The sequence below is a fragment of the Bos indicus genome, chromosome 6, assembly GCF_029378745.1.
Source record: "Bos indicus isolate NIAB-ARS_2022 breed Sahiwal x Tharparkar chromosome 6, NIAB-ARS_B.indTharparkar_mat_pri_1.0, whole genome shotgun sequence".
NCBI classification, from domain to species: Eukaryota; Metazoa; Chordata; class Mammalia; order Artiodactyla; family Bovidae; genus Bos; species Bos indicus.
The window spans coordinates 36,850,942-36,872,551 of record NC_091765.1 but is presented as its reverse complement, the minus strand read 5'-3'; the positions used below and the strand labels follow the sequence as shown (position 1 = coordinate 36,872,551).

General features: G+C 40.8%; 1 protein-coding gene across 4 annotated transcripts in view; it reads left to right on the top strand.

The window, feature by feature from the left end:
* HERC3 (HECT and RLD domain containing E3 ubiquitin protein ligase 3) overlaps positions 1–21,610 on the top strand; it is a 198,292-nt gene that overhangs the window by 108,949 nt on the left and 67,733 nt on the right. For all 4 annotated transcript variants that reach the window (XM_070790897.1, XM_019962470.2, XM_070790896.1 and 1 more), the window contains exons 5-12: positions 54–130; positions 1,254–1,475; positions 3,045–3,136; positions 4,670–4,800; positions 5,373–5,533; positions 8,005–8,081; positions 14,509–14,633; positions 16,198–16,257. In XM_070790897.1, the coding sequence (XP_070646998.1) occupies positions 54–130; positions 1,254–1,475; positions 3,045–3,136; positions 4,670–4,800; positions 5,373–5,533; positions 8,005–8,081; positions 14,509–14,633; positions 16,198–16,257 (945 nt within the window). The remainder of the gene's footprint in view (positions 1–53; positions 131–1,253; positions 1,476–3,044; positions 3,137–4,669; positions 4,801–5,372; positions 5,534–8,004; positions 8,082–14,508; positions 14,634–16,197; positions 16,258–21,610) is intronic.

Genomic DNA, 21,610 nt, shown 5'->3' with positions numbered 1-21,610 from the left:
ATTTCCAATCATTGTGAATGCCCTTCTTAAAAGGAAAATCTTTTCTGTTTTAGGTTAATACAAAAGCTGAACCAGCAGACAATATTACAAGTTTCCTGTGGCAACTGGCATTGCTTGGCTCTTGCAGCTGGTAATGTAACATTAAAATCTATGCTAGTGTTGGGTTAATTTGGGAACCATTTCTCTTCGTATTTTAATGTGATGTTATGTAACCAGATACATTTAACTAGTTAAGGTCTATGCATTCCTGTTGGACAGCGACAGTTCTGAGATAGCCCTTGTGTAGCTCATACTTTTCTCAGGGTGTGGATGATGAAAAAGATGGTTATCACTGCTGTTCCACCTCTCTCGGGGAAAATCAGCAGGAGGCAAGACTGTTCATCAGTGTACTTGAACAGAGGGTTGGTTTTTCTTAGCTACAACTCATATGGCTATTCCACCATGCTGCTGCTGCTGCTGCTGAGTCGCTTCAGTCGTGTCCGACTCTGTGCGACCCCATAGACAGCAGCCCACCAGGCTCCCCTGTCCCTGGGATTCTCCAGGCAAGAACACTGGAGTGGGTTGCCATTTCCTTTTCCAATGCATGAAAGTGAAAAGTGAAAGTGAAGTCGCTCAGTTGTGTCTGACTCTAGCAACCCCATGGACTGCAGCCCACCAGGCTCCTCCGTCCATGGGATTTGCCAGGCAAAAGTACTGGAGTAGGGTGCCATTGCCTTCTCCATATTCCACCATAAAGCACCCAAATAAATGAAGAAGGTGAAGTTAGGAAAACCTAAGCCAACATATGCTGCTATATTCTGTTAGGATAAATTTGTGGGGAAGTCAGTACTAACACGTCCTGCTTTGTTCTCTGTGGTGTTGTCCAGGTCATAGCTGGACCCTGTGAAGTTCCGGTCTCTTGTAGTCCTGGTATGGTCAGAACTACTTTCCTTTGCTTAGTGGATCTAAGCCTGATAATTGGCCTATTCAACACTGAACTGATTTAAACATTTAGTTTTTCCTTTGCGTAAATATTAATAGCCTTTGAAGGGTGTTGATCTCTGTGTTGTCATGACAAGTGGGAGTTCTGATTGTGAGAGTCTCACACCATGCAGTGTGTCTGCTTCCTTGCTCTTGGGTATGTGTTGTGGTGGGGGGTGGGGTGGGCAACTAACAAATGAGCCCTACGGGAACTCCGTTGTTCTAATAAGTTTATATTTGTGAATGAAACTTGTATCTTTCTGGTAATACCAGTTATCTTCTTCTGATTTCAGATGGCCAGTTCTTCACGTGGGGGAGAAACAGCCATGGGCAGTTGGGCCTGGGGAAGGAGTTCCCTTCCCAAGCCAGTCCACAGAGGGTGAGATCCCTGGAGGGGATCCCGCTGGCGCAGGTGGTCGCAGGAGGGGCCCACAGCTTTGCCCTGTCACTCTCAGGAGCTGTATTTGGCTGGGGGATGAATAATGCAGGGCAGCTCGGGCTCAGTGATGAGAAAGGTGGGTGAAGTCTTCACGTGGCCCTCTTAACTTCATTTGTTTAGTATGTGCTTCCCGAGGAGCTTCTGTGTCCTCGCCCTGTGTCAGGCACTGAGGGTGCAGCAAGGACCAAAACAGATAATACCCTTGACTTAGTGGAGACTGATGCTAATGGGCAGACACAGACAACAAACCAGTATGTGTACAGTGGAAACAGTGACAGATTTTGTTTTCTTGGGCTCCAAAATCACTGTGGATGGTGACTGCAGCCATGAAATTAAAAGACGCTTACTCCTAGGAAGGAAAGTTACGACCAACCTAGACAGCATATTAAAAAGCAGAGACATTACTTTGCTGACAAAGGTCCATCTAGTCAAAGCTGTGGTTTTTCCAGTAGTCATGTATGGACGTGAGAGTTGGACCGTAAAGAAGGCTGAGCACTGAAGAATTAATGCTTTTGAACTGTGGTGTTGGAGAAGACTCTTGAGACTCCCTTTGACAGCAAAGAGATCAAACCAGTCAATTGTAAAGGAAATCAACCCTGAATATTCATTGGAAGGACTGATGCTGAAGCTCCAATACTTTGGCCACCTGAGGCAAAGAACTGAGTCATTGGAAAAGACTCTGATGCTGGGAAAGATTGAAGGCAGGGGGAGAAGGGGGTGACAGAGGATGAGATGGTTAGATGGCATCACTGACTCAATGGACATGAGTTTGAGCAAGCTCCAGGAGCTGGTGAAGGACAGGGAACCTGGCATGCTGCAGTCCATGGGGTCTCAAGGAGTCAGACAGGACTGAGCATCTGAACAGCAACAAATGTATGCAGTATGTCAGAGGCTTTGAGAGGAAAGTTTCCTATTTTATATAAGGTACCCAGGGAGGGCCTCTTGAATAAGGTGTTCAGCAGAGCCCTGTAGGAAGTCCAGTAGAAGAGGAGGTATTTAGAGGAGCTGGGTGAAAACTGTTCCAGTCAGAGGCAACAGGGTGTGCAGAGGCTCTGATGTGGGAGGAATCATGGTAGGCTTGGGGATGCGATGAGCAGGAAGAGGAGTACAAAGCTGGAGCTCTGAGAGGAAGGGAGGCCCTGCAGTGTAGGGCCTGGAAGGACAGGGTAAGGATTTTGGCTTCTCTCAGTGAAAAAGGAAGACACTGAGGGTGTTGAGAACAGTAATCTGACTTGACTTTGCCTAGAATCGGTCCACGGGGAAGCTAGAAGACCACTTTGGAGGCTGTGGGAATAAAGATGGATTTTGAATATATTCTGAAGGTGGGGCCAGTTGGTTTTCCTCATTGTTGGATGTACTTTGAAATAAAGAGAGGAAAAAGTGGAAGGGTAAAGCTGCATTTATGAAATGAGGAAAACTGTATGGGGAAGTAGGGAGGAAGGTGGGCAGAGTCGGGGATTGTGGGGAATTAGGCTTTAAATATGTTAAAAATGAGATGTCTATTAGACATCCAAGTGGAGGTTCAGGCAGCAAGCTGAAGAGGAGAATCAGGAATCAGGGGGCCCAAAATTGAGGCTAAAAGAACTGTGCATATTTCCTCTCAAAGACAGATGATACTGACTTTTTGATATTTCTCTTTTTCTAGATCGAGAGTCTCCTTGCCATGTGAAGCTCCTGCGAACACAGAAAGTCGTCTATATCAGTTGTGGAGAAGAACATACAGCAGTTCTTACAAAAGTAAGGAACTTCAGTATTCTGGTTTGTTCTGTGGTACTTTTATAATAAGGATGAGTATCATTACTTGATTATTTTTGATAAGGTCTTTTATAGAGAGTAGGAATAGTGTATAAACATAAAAATAGTTCAATATATATAACCTTGAAATACATATAGAAATATTCTGTGTTCCTAAGCTGGAATCAACATTGCAGGTAGAGATACCAATAACCTCAGATATGCAGATGATACTACGCTTATGGCAGAAAGTGAAGAGTGAGTAAACAGCCTCTTGATGAAGGTGAAAGAGGAGAGTGAAAAAACTGTCTTAAAACTCAGCATTAAAAAAATGAAGATCATGGCATCTGGTCCTATCACTTCATGGTAAATAGATGGGGATACAATGGAAACAGTGAGAAACTTTATTTTTTGGGGCTCCAAAATCACTGTGGATGATGACTACAGCCATGAAATTAAAAGATACTTGCTCCTTGAAAGAAAAGCGATGACAAACCTAGACAGCATATTAAAAAGCAGAGATATTACTTTGCCAACAAAGATCCATCTAGTCAAAGCTATGGTTTTTCCAGTAGTCATGTATGCATGTGAGAGTTGGACCATAAATAAAGCTGGGCACCGAAGAAGTGATGCCTTCCAACTGTCGTGCTGAAGAAGACTCTTGAGAGACTCCCTTTGACAGCAGAGAGATCAAACCAGTCAATTGTAAAGGAAATCAATCCTGAATATTCATTGGAAGGACTGATGCTGAAGCTGAAGCTCCAATACTTTGACCACCTCATGGGAAGAGCCAAATCATCGGAAAAGATCCTGATGCTGGCAACGACTGAAGGCAGGGTGAGATGGTTGGATGGCATCACTGACTCAATGAACATGAGTTTGAGCAAACCCTGGAAAATGGTGAAGGATAGGGAAGCTTGGAGGGCAGCAGTCCATGGGGTCACAAAGAATTGGACGTGACTGAGCGACTGAATGACGAAAAAAGAAAGAGCAATGTAATTAATGTTTTAAAATTATTCAACTTATTTCTTTTGCTTCTAAGACAGTCACATCTGGAGAGAATGAAAAAGTATTTTTGTGTTGAACAAACTGTTAAAGATTTACTTTAATAAAATGGTTTAGTATTTGTAAGTACAGCTGCTAAAAAAAATCTTAGGAGTCTGTGGAGTATGTAATTTCTTACATATGAATGGTCATGTAAAGTTCATCTCATTTCACCTACCTTTTTCTTCTTTTTTTGTATTCCTGTTTATTAACATTGTTGTACTTTTAAACTACTTTTAAAATTTATATATAGATGACACACATTCCCTTGAGCAATACTGTCTTTGTTCCATAAAGATGTAGTCTTAAATTCTTTTTAAAAATTCTCTTTTCTATTTAGAGAACATTCCAAAGAAGTGATTTGTCTAAGAGTCAAGTGGGCATAGTGTTCTTGTACAGACTGTTGTGATATTAATGTTGTATACAGAAGTTAGAGGAGTGTATCCAAACTCAGAGACACAGTGCACTTATGTGGTGTTTGCTCCTTGTTAGAGTGGAGGTGTGTTTACCTTTGGTGCTGGTTCCTGTGGGCAACTTGGACATGATTCTATGAATGATGAGGTCAACCCAAGAAGAGTTCTGGAGCTGATGGGCAGTGAAGTCACTCAAATTGCTTGTGGCAGGTGAGTGCTCCTAAGAACTTCCTTAGATCTATTAAGACTCAGAAATGGATCTTGTCTTTGTAGTGATGTGGCTACTCCTAACCAGTGTTGTTTTAAGAAATCAACTGCATGCATACCTGTGGTGAAAATTTGGAGAGAGTTCAATCTGAGCGAGGTGTGGCAAGGAAGGGTTTTAGAGAAGCAGAGCTACATGGGGCCAGTATAGTTCTTTGGGGATAAAGAATAGCATGACATGAGGGAGACATGTAGAAAGGAAAGTGAGAGAGCCTCAAAGAAATCTTGGAAATTTTGCTGATTTTCCCCACCTCTTTCTGTTCATCCCCAATGCAGTAGGCCCTTAAACTCTTTCCAGGTCTTATCACCATCCCAATGACCTAGGGTATCAGTGAAGGGCAGTATTATGAAGATCCAGGACTGCAAAAATAAGCACATGTAAACATGAGGGGGTAGGCTTCTGGGGTCACCTGTAGGAATTGCTGTGCTCACGTATGGTTGTTAAAAGTCAGTGTGTGTATTCATTCATTATCAGTAGAAACAATGCTGTTGGGTTAATTCACATTGTTTTCCCCTAGACAACACACCCTAGCCTTTGTGCCTTCTTCTGGACTCATCTATGCATTTGGTTGTGGAGCCAGAGGTCAGTTAGGAACTGGACACACTTGTAACGTCAAGTGCCCTTCTCCTGTGAAAGGTTACTGGGCTGCCCACAGTGGCCAGCTTTCAGCCAGAGCTGGTAAGAGTGATGCTTATTGGAATTTAATGGTGTTTTAAGTGCTAAAAACACTTGTTATAGAACATGTATTATTTTATTTTTTAACCTTGAGGTCTTTTGGAGGGAATAAATACAAGATATTCTAAAAGTCAACAAATACTTGAGCACTTACTAACTACAGTTGAGATTCTAGAGAATAAAGCAAAAATTCTATTTTGGCCATAAGGATTTTGATTGTGGTGTATCCATTTTATTTACTATTGTTGCTGATAATGAAAGTTCATATTTATTGAAGGCTTAACCAAGTTCCATTACCATGCTAAGCACTGAAAACAACCTTAAAAACTAGTAGTTATTATCCCCATGTTGGAGAGGAGGAAACTGAATATTATGGAGGTTAAGTAGCTTGCCCGAAATAATGTAGATTCTGGGAACAGAATTTAAACCCAGGCCTGCTTCTTTCTAAAACCTGTGTTCTTTTAAAAATTTTACAGTTTAAAAAAGTTGCACTCCATTTACAGGTATCACAAAATATTGGCTATATTCCCTGTGTTGTACAAAACATCCTTGTAGGCTATCTCACACTCAGTAGATTGTACCTAGCACCCCCCACAACTCTGTATTGCCCCTCCCCACACTGCCTGCCACTGGTGACCACTAGGTGGTTCTCTGTGAACTTTAAAGCCAGTGCTTTTAATGCTTGAATTCTTGTTACCTTCCGTTTATGATTGCTATTTTGGTCACAATATGACATGATTTTTTTTCATGCCATTTCTATTTCTTAAAGAATAGTTAAGTAACACAGTGTTCATTTCACTGGAAATCAAAATAAGGCAGTTGTTCAGTAAGAGTGACTTGAAGCAATAAATCCAGAAGCTTAAATGGAGATGGAGAGTCATTACAAAGAACTGTGATTTAATAACTGATTTCGGTTTTGAAGTGGCACTATAAAGTGGCACAGTTATGGCTTAATCAGAATTTTAACAGTAACAACCATAAGTACCCTTCTGGAGTATGAGAAACTTAAGTACAGGGCGGGCCTCCCTGATAACCCGGTTGGTAAAGAATCCACCTGCGATGCAGGAGACCCCAGTTCAGAGTCATTTCCTGTTTGTAAACCTGGCATATAGCACAGGGTCTGGCACAAACTTTTCACTCAATAAATATTCATGGAATGAATATATGAGCATCTAAGAATGTAGTGGAACTTGAAATGTAAAATAAACAAGATTTTGTTTTGATCATGTTCCCCAAAGTGGAAAAATGGCTAGGTGTCCTCTTATCTATCATTTATAAATTTCTTTTTGTCTAAGGCATTGTACTCATGTTAGGGAAGCATATATTTAAGAAATACACCAATTTTTAAAAACTCCAGTATGTAGGTTAATTTTAAACCACAAAGTTTTCAAAGTTTAATTACAGGATAAAACTTATAATGTAAGTAGGTGAATTTTAATTTGTTATATAAATGCTGGTTTTAGGAACCTTCGTGGTAATTTGGGAGCACAGTGTTCAGGAGAGAGGAAGTTTGAGGTGTGTCTTAAGGGATGGTTTGGAGTTAGCCAGGTAGAGGACAATGGAGGGGTAGGCTGTGGTGAGTACCATGGAACTGCGGGTACCAGGAGCACCTTTCCATCATGCTCTAGGGGGCGCCATTCCTGGAGAACACAGTGTGCTCTGGGTGTGGTAGAAGGAACAGGCATGGAGCTATGCTGCCAAGTCGCTTCAGTTGTGTCTGACTCTGTGCGACCCCATGGACTGCAGCCTACCAGGCTTCTCCGTCCATGGGATTCTCCAGGCAAGAACACTGGAGTGGGTTGCCATTTCCTTCTCCAGTGCATGAAAGTGGAAAGTGAAAGTGAAGTCACTCAGTCGTGTTTGACTCTCAGCGACCCCATGGACTGCAGCCTACCAGGCTCCTCCATCCATGGGGTTTTCCAGGCAACAGTACTGGAGTGGGGTGCCATTGCCTTCTCCCATGGAGCTATGAGGTGCTGCTATTAGAGGAGCCATTAGAATTGAGTGAGACGGTGGTGTGAGAGTGTCGTTGTGGGCACAGTGAGATGGGAGGCAAAGTGGAAGCAGGACATGGAGGTCCATCCATCTGGTGAGCTTCATCTGGAAGTGGCTGCAGACCTCCACACTCAGATGCTGTAAGTGGTGTCTTAGCTGACGTTACGGTTTATAGTAGTGACTGTTTTAAACTTCAGTGTCATGACAGAGTTAGAATGAAAAAATAAAAACGAGGTCAGGACTAGCTGGCAGTTGGCAGGAGGAAGAGGGGGTTAGAGTGGAAGATACAGTTTTATATGTTTAGTTTTAACTGAGGTAGAAACAGTCCTGGGAAGAGAGCCAGGAGAGGAGGTTTTTTACTTCTCTGACATAATTAAATGGATAGGAAACCACTCGGAAACATATTTGGAATGTTAGAAAAGGGGATCAAGGAAAAAGTTTAATTGTTGAAAAACATGCTCTTGAAAATTTTTTGACAGATCGCTTTAAATATCATATTGTTAAGCAGATCTTCTCTGGAGGAGACCAGACTTTTGTACTTTGCTCCAAATATGAGGTAAAATTTTCTTTTGACTGGTATCTTGGGGGTGGAATAATGGTGAACCAATATTTATTTTAATAAATAATAATTACATGAGAGAAGCATTATTCTTTGTTTCTACCAATTTTATATTATTAAAATAAGCTGACAAAACTGAAGTAATCTCCATTTTATTTCCTTGAAGTGCCAATAATTTTCTTGGTATTTAATCACAGAGTTCTACTTTATAACTGAAAATTATTTATTTATATCTAGATGTGCCCCAAAAGAGATTTAAGGAGGCCTCAGAGAATTCATACTAACTTTGGGATTATTTGACTTTCTATTGTTTCCTTCCCTAAGTAGCAACAAATGCTAGGTATTTGAGAACTCACTGTGCTTGTTTGATGTGATTGAGTATATACTAAATATAAGAGATGCCATTCAGATATCCTTTATTATTTATCGTCTGCTTATAAAACCACACGAAAATTTCCCTCAGGTTGTCTCCTGCATCCCTGTGGTGGGCGAATGACATTCTCTTAGGGTTGGAGGTGGAAGAGAACGTGGGCTAAGTGTCTGTGCTGTTGTTCAGTTGCTAAGTTATGTCCGACTCTGCGACCAAGTGGACCTCAGCACACCAGGCTCCCCTGTCCTTCAGTATCTCCCAAAGTTTGCTCAGACTCATGCCTGTTGAGTCGGTGATGCTATCTGTGACAGGGCTTTAATTCATTCCCCTCTTTCTGGATGAGAAAAATCATTCTGAAATGAGCACCACAGGTTTGTTTCCTGTCCTCTACACCCTGCTGCTCTTACGCTCCTCTCCTCTCCCCCTCCCTTCCCTTCAAGCCCTGACCCTTCTTTTATTCAGTCAGCGCTTGGGGAGGATTAGCCATATGTAGTGCATTGATCCTCATCCTCCCCTGGAGGAGCAGGGAAGGGCTGGTGGTGATGACAAAGGAATCAGAGTAGGTTGGGAAGAAAAATGAAGTTCTGTGGACACAAGGTGCCCTGTTAGTGCTGGAAACTCCCCATTACTCTGATACTGTGCCATCTCTCGACACATGATATCCTTGCCTTCTAGTCAGTATCGTTCTCTGACTTTGATAGAAAAGGTTGTGGTGGAGTCTGAGGCTGCAGGTTGGATAGCTGATACTGACGTTAGATATTATCCAGGTCAGGATGCTGCAGAAGGTTCTGTTGAGTGCAGCCATCTGGACTGAGTTGGAGCTGTTGCCTCAGACCTATTTTAGGCCCAGCTTCAGTGCTTCACAGAGAAACCTTGAGAAAAGCTGAAACTATTCTTCGTTTCTTTAACATGCCAATGAAGCAAAATATGAAAAGCCCTGAATCTTTGTAGGATAGTTACTTTGTGTCCACAAGTAGTACAGTCTGAAGTATTCCTTTCTCTAAGAAAGTGGTTTGATTAACCAACTTTAATTTTCCTGTGAAATTCAGCATAAAACTTAGTTTCATTCCTTTTATAAATATGGTATCTGATATATGTAGTTGAATTTTAAATTGAACTGTAATTAACATTGTTGGAACCAGAAAACAAAACATTGATGAGAAGGAAGTGAAAGTAGCATATTGTTGTAGAAACAGGGCAGGTTAAAGTTTAAACAACTGGAAGAGTGGTATGCATTAAATATGTAAGATAAAGAAAAAAGCAACTGAAAATAGAATATGACTTAGAAACGTATTGCTCTTTCTTATAAACACTGAAACCTGTACACTTTTATTTAAGCTATTAAGCCTAGGTATTTGTTTAGGTACAGAGATTGGTCAAAAAATGTGTTTACTCTGTTACCATGACATGAAGAATCTCTTAATGACCCAAGAAAAAGCATCCGTGTAGTGACATACTTCATTTTTATAAGACACTCTTAAGATTTACTTCAATTCAGTTCAGTCCTCAGTCGTGTCCGACACTTTGCGACCCCATGGACTGCGGCATGCCAGGCTTCCCTGTCCATCACCAACTCCCAGAGCCTACTCGAACTCATGTCCATTGAGTCAGTGATGCCATCCAACCATCTCATCCTCTGTTGTCCCCTTCTCCTCCCGCCTTCAATCTTTCCCAGCATAAGAGTCTTTTCCAATGAGTTGTTTCTTTGCATCAGGTGGCCAAAGTATTGGAGTTTCAGCTTCAGCATCAGTCCTTCCAATGAATATTCAGGACTGATTTCCTTTAGGATTGACTGTTTTGATCTCCTTGCAGTCCAAGGAACTCTCAAGAGTCTTCTCCAACACCACTGTTCAAAAGCATCAATTCTTCGGCGTTCAGCTTTCTTCACAGTCCAACTCTCACATCCATACATGACTACTGGAAAAACCATAGCTCTGACTAGACGGACCTTAGTTGGCAAAGTAATGTCTCTGCTTTTTAATAAGCTATCTAGGTTGGTCATAGCTTTTCTTCCAAGGAGCAAGCGTCTTTTAATTGCATGGCTGCAGTCACCATCTGCAGTGATTTTGGAGCCCCCCAAAATAAAGTCTGTCACTGTTTCCCCATCTATTTGCTATGAAGATGGGACCAGATGCCATGATCTTAGTTTTCTGAATGTTGAGTTTTAAGCCAACTTTTTCTCTTCTCTTTCACTTTCATCAAGAGGCTCTTGAGTTCTTTGCTTTCTGCCATAAGGGTGGTGTCATCTGCATATCTGAGGTTATTGATATTTCTCCCAGCAATCTTGATTCCAGCTTGTGCTTCATCCAGCCCAGCATTTCACATAATGTACTCTGCATATAAGTTAAATAAGCAGAGTGACAGTATGCAGCCTTGATGTGCTTCTTTCCCGATTTGGAACCAGTCTGTTGTTCCATGTCCAGGTCTAACTGTTGCCTCCTGACCTGCATACAGATTTCTCAGGAGGCAGGTCAGGTGGTCTGGTATTCCCATCTCGTTTAAGAATTTTCCACAGTTTGTTGTGATCCACACAAAGGCTTTGGTGTAGTCAATAAAGCAAAAGTAGATGTTTTTCTAGAACTCTTGCTTTTGCAATGATCCAGTGGATGTTGGCAATTTGATCTCTGGTTCCTCTGTCTTTTCTAAAACCAGCTTGAGCATATGGAAGTTCACGGTTCATGTATTGTTGAAACCTGGCTTAGAGAATTTTGAACATTGCTTTGCTAGCATGTGAGATGAGTGGAATTGTGCAGTAGTTTGAACATTCTTTGGCATTGCTTTTCTTTGGGATTGGAATGAAAACTGACCTTTTCCAGTCCTATGGCCACTGCTGAGTTTTCCAAATTTGCTGGCATATTGAGTGCAGCACTTTCACAGCATCATCTTTTAGGATTTGAAATAGTTCAACTGGAACTCCATCACCTCTACTAGCTTTGTTTGTACTGATGCTTCCTAAGGCCCACTTGACTTCGCATTCAGGGATATCTGGCTCTAGGTGAGTGATCACATCATCGTGGTTATATGGGTCATGAAGATCTTTTTTGTGTATCTTTGTTGTGATCTCTTCTGTGTATTCTTTCCACCTCTTTTTAATCTTTTCTGCTTCTGATAAGTCCGTACCATATCTGTCCTTTATTGTGCTCATCTTTGCATGAAATGTTGTCTAGGTAGTTCTAGTTTTCTTAAAGAGATCTCTAGTCTTTCCCATTCTATTGTTTTCCTCTATTTCTTTGCATTGATCACTGAGGAAGGCTGCTTTATCTCTGCTTGCTATTCTTTGGAACTCTACGTTCACATGGGTATATTTTTCCTTTTCTCCTTTGCCTTTTGCATCTCTTCTCTTCACAGCTATTTGTAAGGCCTCCTCAGACAACCATTTTGCCTTTTTACACTTCTTTTTCTTGGGGATGGTCTTGATCCCTGCCTCCTGTACAATGTCATGAACCTCAGTCAATAGTTCTTCAGGCACTCTGTCTATCAGATTTAATCTCTTGAATCTATTTGTCACTTCCACTGTATAATCATAAGGGATTTGATTTAGGTCATACCTGAATGGTCTCGTGGTTTTCCCTACTTTCTTCAATTTAAGTCTGAATTTGGCAATAGGAGTTCATGATCCGAGCCACAGTCAGCTCCCAGTCTTGTTTTTCTGACTGTATAGAGCTTCTCCATCTTTGCCTGCAAAAAACATAATCAATCTGATTTCAGTATTGACCATCTGGTGACGTCCATGTGTAGCATCTTCTCTTGTGTTGTTGGAAGAGGGTGTTTGCTATGACCAGTGCATTCTCTTGGGAAAACTCTGTTAGCCTTTGCCCTGCTTCATTTTTTACTCCAAGGCCAAATTTGCCTGTTACTCCAGGTAATTCTTGACTTCCTACTTTTGCATTCCACTCCCCTATAATGAAGAGAACATCGTTTTGAATGTTAGTTCTGGAAGGTTGGTCTTGTAGGTCTGGTAGGTCTTCATGGAACTGCTCAGCTTCAGTTTCTTCAGCATTACTGATTGGGGCATAGACTTGGATTACTGTGATATTGAATGGTTTGCCTTGGAAATGAACAGATTATTCTGTCGATTTTGAGATTGCACCGAAGTACTGCATTTTGAACTCTTTTGTTAATTATTGTGTTAATTATTGGGGTCGCAAAGAGTCAGACATGACTGAGCAACTAAATTGAGTGCTGTTTTATATTACACACCTAGTATTTATTTATCTTATAAATTGAAGTATGTGCTTTCTGACTGCCTATTGCCAATCCCCGATCCCCTCACCCCCTGCCTCTGGTAATAACAAATCGATCTCTTTTTTCTATGAGCTTTTTTGTTTTATTTTTAAGTATATTAATTTACAACACTATTTTAATTCCTGGTACACAACATAGTGATTTATATTTCTATAATTTTGAAATGATCACCACAACGAATCTAGCTACCATCTGTCACCACGCAAATATACTACATAATTAATGACTAAGACCTAGGAGTCTTAAAAAGACACCAGTATCTCCAGAGATTCTGATTTAACTTGTTTAGAGTGTAACTTGGCGTTCAGGATTTTTGAAAGCTCTGGTGATCCAAAGTGCAGCCAGAGTTGGATACACTGACCTACACCAATTTTTTCTTTTGAGGCTGTACGTAATTCTAAGGCATGGAAAATCAGTGCTTTTTCTTGGGTCTTTATGTTTGATTTTGAGATTGTAGTTTATCCAAGGCATCTGTGGTTTGTTGGACTTGGGGTGAAGAATGAGAAAATAGTAACATGTTTATATTTTAAGTATGTGTTTGTGTCTGTGTTCAGCTGCTCCTTGGAGTGGGGGAAGCAATTAAAATTTACATAATGACTGGTTTTAAGACCATGGTGGAGAGATAGTCTTGTTTGTGTGTTCTCAAGTGTCTGTTTTGTCTTACAGTTTTTCTCTATGCAGTTCAAGATGGCTTTTGTTCTCTTAACAGATTTCTGTGGTCATTTTTGTTACAACACTTATCAAAAACCAGATGATCATAAACTTTGGCAAACGTCTCTAGTCTGTTACATGCCCTCTTCCTTTCCCCTTATAATGCTGTCTTAACTCATCACTCAGAAAATAACCAAGAAAATTTACTTTGATAGTTGTGTTTTTATGATCATCTGGTTAATGTTTTAATATTGCTTTTCCCCTCTCTTCTAGTGACAAGTACGGGAGACATAAAGCACTTTAAATTTTTCTCTAGTTCTAGATCATGATTAGATTTGGGGAAAATAAGTTGAAAAACAGCAATTTTAGGAAAAGTGCTTATTATGTAGCACTGTGCAGCATTTGGGGATTTAAAGGCCATTATTGATATGTCTTTTATCTTTATTATGAATTTATAGCTGTGTACTTTGAGCAAGACATTAAGAGGCATTACATTTTCACAGATTATTTACAATATAGATGGTATAGACTTTTTATAATGCATATTGTTGGAGTTTGGTGAACAGTTAAGCAAATGATTAGTAATTTAAAAACCCTGATGTTATGGTGATTCAAAGCAGAGGGAGAAAGAAATCTGAAGCGGTCCTCTTGGTGTGGTTTCTCTGGGGAGGGTACTGAAGGGCCATCCTGGCTCCACAGCGCCCCATGAGGTCGGCTGAGGCACTGAGCTGCAGTTCAGCTTCCCCTTCTTCCCGATCCTGCCTCCTTCATCCTCAGGAAATATTCTAGAACTCCTCCCAACCCCAAACTTCAAACATAAATCTCAGGTTCAGAGTCTGTTTCCCGGGTGTAAATCCTTATGGAGGCAGGGGGGCTGAGGCCTGGCACCACGTCCCCAGCTGCCACTGACAGGAAGGGAGTGAGGCCAGCGCCCAGGGCAGTTCCTGGAGGTCAGTGCAGCTCGGGCAGTCCAGAGCTTACACTGAGGCAGCTGGTGGGGTGAGTGGTCCGTTCTGGAGGGAGAGAGGATCTGGGTGGCGCACCCCCGCTCCTGTACATAAGTGAAACACAAAGTGGGAGATATATGGGGAAAGGGAGATGAGAAAAAGTCCCTGCTGTTCCGTAATATTTTTTTTGCTGTCATATTTAATCCCTCAGAATTCTTCTCCTGCTGTTGACTTCAGGATGATGAACCAAGCACATTACACCAGTTTAATAAATGATGAAACCATAGCAGTTTGGAGACAAAAGCTCTCAGAACACAACAATGCAAATACAATCAAGTATGTGGTTGCTTGTTTTCAGTTCTTTTCAAAGTGTATTGGAATTTCCAACTTAGTGATTTTCCCCTACTTCCATCTTGAGGTTGTGAATATAAATGGCGTTTTGCATTTGAGGGGTCATTTTTTGGGCACACATCTGGTGCCCTTAGCCTGAAATAATGTAGTAAGTTGTTCTCCCCATTTTCTTACAAGGTGTATTCCTCAACGTGCTTTGTTTGGACCTTAAAAATCCTAACTGATGAAGCCCTGAGTTGGCCTTTCTGCCAAGAAAGCTTAGTGTTATTGTTGTTTAATTCCAAGAGTTTTCTTCATATGCTTGTTCTGAAGCATTCCAATCTAAGCTTATTTTATTTAATCAGAATAATTTAGCATTTTCATACTCAAAATGATTACATGAGATAGAGAAAAAAGTACAGTTAAAGGATTGAGTCCTTTCAGCAAGTGTATTTCATTCTTAAAAAAGGTTTTTTTTTTAATTTATATATATATGTTTTTAATTTTTATATTTTTACACATTGTATTGGCTTTCCTCAGTTTTTCCATTTTTCTACAGAAGCTGATTCTTGGGTATGAATGAATCCGATTGTGTACTAGGTGATAGTTGTTCCCAGATACGTATATAAAGCATTTTACTTTATGAAATAGATTGTAGGGGGGCAAATTGCCTGAGCCCTTGGACACACCAGCTTTTTGAGTGGGGGATCATTGGGAATGCCCGAGAGCACCTCTGTGACAGTCCTCAGAAGCCCTCTAAGCTTGGTGACTCTGCCAGGGAGTTCAGTCTGGAAGGGGCAGAGAACAGGCTGGGAGGACTAGACTCACTGGGAAGATAGTGGTGTAGGGGCACTGAGACTCCCTTGGCTGGGACTTTACTAGTTCTGTTTTCTTATTTACAAGCAATAGGATATAAGGAATGATCTCCAAAGATCCTTCCTGACCTGGCTCCTGTGATTAACAGAAGTTAACTGTGATCCCCTCCTCGACTGTGTATTTGTTTTGTTCCTTCCCTTTTCCTTATACTAAATAAAAGGGTTCAAGCTTCCTGACATGTAGTATCACTGTGGGTCCTCAGAAACTAGCAGTTTCCCCCCAGAAAATCTGAGTAATAGGAATAAAAACTTAACTTCACTCATTTGTAGTTTCTTTCTAAGATGGGCAATAAAACAGAAGGAAGTATTTGTTCAGTTATTAGTTTGCAGAGATACTTTCTGTGTTGGTAAATAACAGCTCAGCTTATCTTTTTTGGTTTTATTTTGGGTTCGTGTTTGGAGGTGAGGGGGGAAGTGTCTTAGACGGTTGGTGGGAGGAAAGTCCAAGGTCATTATTATTAGGCCTGAGAGTTTTCTTTTGGCAACTTTAATACTCTTTATTTTAACATGATTTACGGATAATGTAAGTTCTTGTCCGTTTTGAGACAGGACACTGTTTTCCAAGGCTTCACCTGGGTAAGAAGGAGCAGCTATTATGGAAACTCTGGAATAGAGGAGTAATATATTGCTGATGCTTAAATGACCATTTATTTATACTTATTAAAGACTTCTTCCCCGTTTTTCTTTCTGAGCAGTGGTGTTGTTCAGATATTATCTTCTGCGGCCTGTTGGAATGGAAGTTTTCTTGAGAAAAAGTAAGTGACTTAGTCTTAAAATACCCAAATGTGATGCAGGTGCTTACTCAGCAAAGGCTGAGAAAGGCTTGTGTTCTCTTTGCTGGTGGTTGGCCTTAACTCAGTGGGTAAGCTTACGATTTGCACAGCAACAGAAGTGCCTGATGGTGGTGAGAGGACACCAGGAAGGGTAGTGCTGATTCGTGCCTAGCTGGCAGAGAAGCAGATCACCAAGAGAGAGGCAGTATCTCAGAAAGGGTTGGTGTAATCAAAAGTAAGATTTTTCAGGCTATTCCAAGATGTTAATAATATTTGTTCTTAAATTCTTTTTTTTAAAAAAAATATATATTTTATTGAAGTGTAGTTGACTTTGCAATGTTTCAGGTACACAGCAAGGTGATTCAGTTATACAGATACACATATATTATTTTTGAAATTATTTTCCATCATAGGTTACTAAAAAATATTGACTATATTTCCCTCTGATATACAGTAGACCTTTCTTGCTTGTTGCGTATCTATTTTTTAATTAGAAATCTAACATTCTGTTCATACTAAGTCAGACAAGTCAAATCAAAATGTCAAAATTCTTTTAGTTAGGCAAGAATTCATACGTTTTCTAAAATATATATTATACATGTTTATATGTATATGTATACAAAAGCTCTTCTACTATACTTAATAAGGGCTTGAGAAAGAACAGAAAAAAAAGAGATGGAGAAGTTGGAGAACATAAACTAAATGAAACGGGACCATTGAATATGTAATAGAAAAAGTGAAACAAACTAGATAAAAGTAAAAAGATCATCATATAGTCCAGTTGTTTATAAACATGACTGCTCATTAGAAACATCTGGAGCTCTGGAGAAAAAAGCGATACCTGAGCATTTGTAGTTTTCCAAAAGTTTCAAGCTAATTCTGATATGCCCCTGGATTTTTTAAAGTGATTACAGGTTTTTCTATTAGATCCTAGTTTTGTTGATATAGAATTTTATTATTTTTCTATTGACCAGTCATGATACAATGGTATTAAGTGAGTGATAGTTACATAGTCACAATAGCAAAAGATGTTAATCAGTTTTCACAATTAGTAGCCAAACAAAGAGAAGGAAATGGCAACCCACTCCAGTGTTCTTGCCTGGAGAATCCCAGGGATGGGGGAGCCTGGTGGGCTGCCGTCTGTGGGGTCGCACAGAGTCAGACACGACTGAAGTGACTTAGCAGCAGCAGCAGCAGCGTAGGTGCCATACTGATTCTGTCACTGTCTTATGTTACTTCACTGTTGTATGTGATGAATAAAAGAAATGTTTTGGCTTCTCACTACAATCTCAGTAGCTTCTGGTGTGAACAACTCAATCCAGAAATGATTTTCACTATATTGTAATTTCTGTTTAGGGTAGTATTCTTCAGTCTCAAAACAAAAATAAAAGATAATTACAATTGCAAGCCATAATGGGAGCATGATTAACTTAACAATATAAATAACTACAATTTGAGGGGAGTATCAAGCAGAATGATGTGGTAGGTGAAAGTGCATACATGCACTTGTTTTCATCCACCCAGCTAGTGTATGTCTTTTAGTTGGTGCTTTTAATCTATTTGCATTTAAGGTAATTATTGATATGTATGATCCTATTACCATTTTCTTAATTATTTTGGATTAATTTTCTGTAGGTCTTTTCCTTCTCTTGTGTTTGCTGCCTAGAGAAATTCCTTTGGCATTTGTTGTAAAGCTCGTTTGCTGATGCTGAATTCTCTTAACTTTTGCTTGTCTGAAAGCTTTTGATTTCTCTCTCAAATCTGAAGGAGAGTCTTGTGGGGTAGAGTTTTCTTGGTTGAGGTTCTTCCCTTTTATCACTTTAAATGTATCATGCCATTCCCTTCTGGCTTGTAGAGTTTCACATCAGCAGATAGCCTGATGGGAGTTCCCTTGTGTGTTATTTGTCATTTTTCCCTTGTTGCTTTTAATATTTTATCTCTGGTCTTTAATTTTTGTCAGTTTGATTACTGTGTGTCTGGGTGTGCTCCTCCTGGGTTTATCCTGCCTGGGACTCTCTGTGCTTCTTGGACTTGGTTGACTATTTCCTTTCCCATGTTTGGGAAGTTTTTAGCTATTATCTCTTCAAATATTTTCTCAGGTCCTTTCTCTACTCCTTCTGGGACCCCTATAATGCGAATGTTGGTGTGTTTAATGTTGTTACAAATATCTCTTAGGCTGTCTTCATTTCTTTTCATTCATTTTTCTATGTTCTGTTCTGTGGCAATGATTTCTACCATTCTGTCCTCCAGGTCATTTATTATTCTGCCTCATTACTCTGCAATTGATTCCTTCTAGTGTATTATTCATCTCTTTTTCTTTGTTCTTTAGTTCTTGTAGGTCTTTGGTAAACATTTCTTGCATCTTCTCAATCTTTGCCTCCATTTTTTTCCCAAGATCCTGAATCATATTCACTATCATTATTCTGAACTCTTTTTCTGGAAGATTGCCTGTCTCCACTTCATTTAGTTGTTGTTCTGAGATTTTACTTTGTCCCTTCATCTGGGATATAACTTTCTGCTCTTTCATGGTGATTAACTTTCTGTAACATGGTTTTTGTTTTAGCTGCTGTGAGACTGTGCTTCTTCTTGCTTCTTCTGTCTGCCCTCTGATGGATGAGGCTAAGAGGCTTATGTAAGCTTCTTGATGGTAGGGACTTGTGATGGGAAAAACTGCATCTTGCTCTGGTGAGCAGGACCTTGCTCAGTAAAGCTTTAATCCGATTATCTGCTGATGGGTGGGGTTGCACTCCTATCCTTGTAGTTTTTTGACCTGAGGCAACTTATCCCGGGGTCTAAAGCTGTATGGTAGGGTTAATAGTGGACTCCTTGAGGGTTTACACCAAGGGGGACCTTGCAGTGCCCTTGTCCCTGTGGTGAGCCCCTGCTGACCCACACCTCCACCGGAGGCCCTCCAGCACTAGCAGGCAGTTTCGGTTCAGTCTTCGGTGGGGTCACTGCTCCTCTCCTCCCAGTCTTGGAAGGCATGCATTTTGTTTGTGCCCTCCAAGACCAGAATCTGTTTCCCCCAGTCCTCTGGAAGGCCTATAATCAAATCCTAGTGGCCCTGAAGGCCATATTCCATGGGGATTCCTAGTCCCTTAGTTGGATCTCCAGGCTGGGAAGCCTCACATGGGGTTCAGAACCTTCACAATAGTGTGAGACTTTCTTTTTTATTGTTGTTCTCCAGTCTGTGAGTCACCACCTGGCAGGTATGAGATTTGATTTTATTATGATTGCATCCCCACCTAACATCTTGCTGTGGTGGCTTTTTTGTCTTTGGACATGGGGTATCTTTTTTTGGTGGGTTCCGGCATCCTCCTGTTGATGGTCGTTCAACAGCTAGTTAAAATTTTGGTGATCTCACAGGAGGAGATGAGCGCATGTCCTTTTTACTCTGCCATCTTGAACTGGAAGTGAACAATTCTGTTCTTAAATTCGTATTTCTTTAAATAATCTCTCTGTTTCTTTGACTCCTTTCCCATGGTTTTTTCTTTCTCAAAAAAGAATGAATTTAGGGAAAGTTCCAAGAAGGCTCCAGGGATTCCTTGGACTCAGGGCCAGCCCAGCCTACCAGAAAATTGCATTTGGCCTAAACTCCCAGGTTGTAAATAGTGTTTCCTTGCTAGGCCTTATCCCCTCTGCAGATATTGTGGCCACAGAAGGGTCTCGTCATGGGTTTTGATCTTTGGTGATCCCAAGCCCCAACCTTTTCACCATCCTTTTTCTGTCTGTGGCAAGGCTAATGAAATCCCATGGAGACAGACTTCAGTTCTGTGTGTCTTACCCCCTTACCCCCTCCCCAATTCTGTCCCTAACTGGGTTGTAAGAGGTTGCTTCAGGAACTCTGTTCAGTTACAATTAAAGATTGCAAAGTCATTTGTATCATTAGGGCAGCTGAAATGAGCTCATCCAACTAATTTCAGAATCAATACTTAGCCTTTTCCTCCAGGGAAAAAATTCTGTGTTGATGTTGGTCTTTTAGAACAGTGATTCTCAACCAGGCTGATTTGTTTCCCAGGGGACATTGAGCATTGTCTCTTGACATGTTTTGGTTGTTACTGTGGTGGTGAGTATACTACTGGAATCTAGTGAGCAAAGCCCACGGGTGCTGCTAAGCATCTCACAATCCCACCCACCCAACAAAGAATTATCTGACAACCACAAAAGTCAGCAATCCCAAGGTTGAGAAACCTTATTCTAGAAGGACAATTTTTATGAAAGTTGGGAATGGCTTTTGTTAGATTGCTGCTGCTGCTGCTAAGGCGCTTCAGTCGTGTCTGACTCTGTGCGACCCCATAGACGGCAGCCCACCAGGCTCCCCCGTCCCTGGGATTCTCCAGGCAAGAACACTGGAGTGGGTTGCCATTTCCTTCTCCAATCCATGAAAGTGAAAAGTGAAAGTGAAGTCGCTCAGTCGTGTCTGACTCCTAGCGACCCCATGGACTGCAGCTTACCAGGCGCCTCCATCCATGGGATTTGCCAGGCAAGAGTACTGGAGTGGGTTGCCATTGCCTTCTCCATTTGTTAGATTATCCAGCCTTAATTTGTTAGTTGCTCAGTGGTATCATGTCTGACTCTTTGCCACTGTATGGCCTGTGGCCTGCCAGGCTCCTCTGTCCATGAGATTTTCCAGGCAAGAATACTGGAGTGGGTTGCCATTTCTTCTCCAGGGGATCTTCCCCACCCAGGGATCAAACCCACATCTCCTGTGTCTCCTGAATTGGCGGGCAGATTCTTTACCCCTGAGCCACCTGGCAATTCCCAAAGACCAGTTTAACAAAGCATAAATACATGTAGATAAAGTCTTTTGATTTTTCTTAGCAGCATAGCAGAAGGTACTTCTAAGTATACGGAAGGCTGCATATGGGATAGCAGAAACAATTTCTATGTTTTGGGCAAATTTATTTTTAGAACAATAGTGCAAAAGATTCAACAAACAGAAAGCCGAAGTAACTCCTCTTGATTGACAATTTATATGCATTGATCCCAATGCATATAATTATATAATTACAATTTTTTCACGTTAGGAACTCTGCTTCTGTTTTTATAAATTGTAATATTGCCAACAGATGACATTAAAACTATCTGAATATGTTTGTTACACATAAGCAGAAGTCTGTTTTGCAAATAGTTCTTTTGTAATTAGTAGATGTGGTATGTTTAAGAGTGGAAATTTAAGAGACATTCTTTAAATCTCTAAAAGGCTGAAAGTTTGTTTAAAACAGAAAAATGATTAGTTGTTAGGAAGTTAAAGACAGTTGTTGTTCAGTCATGTTTGACTTTTTGCGACCACATGGCTTGCAGCATGCCAGGCTGCCCTGTCCTTCACCATCTC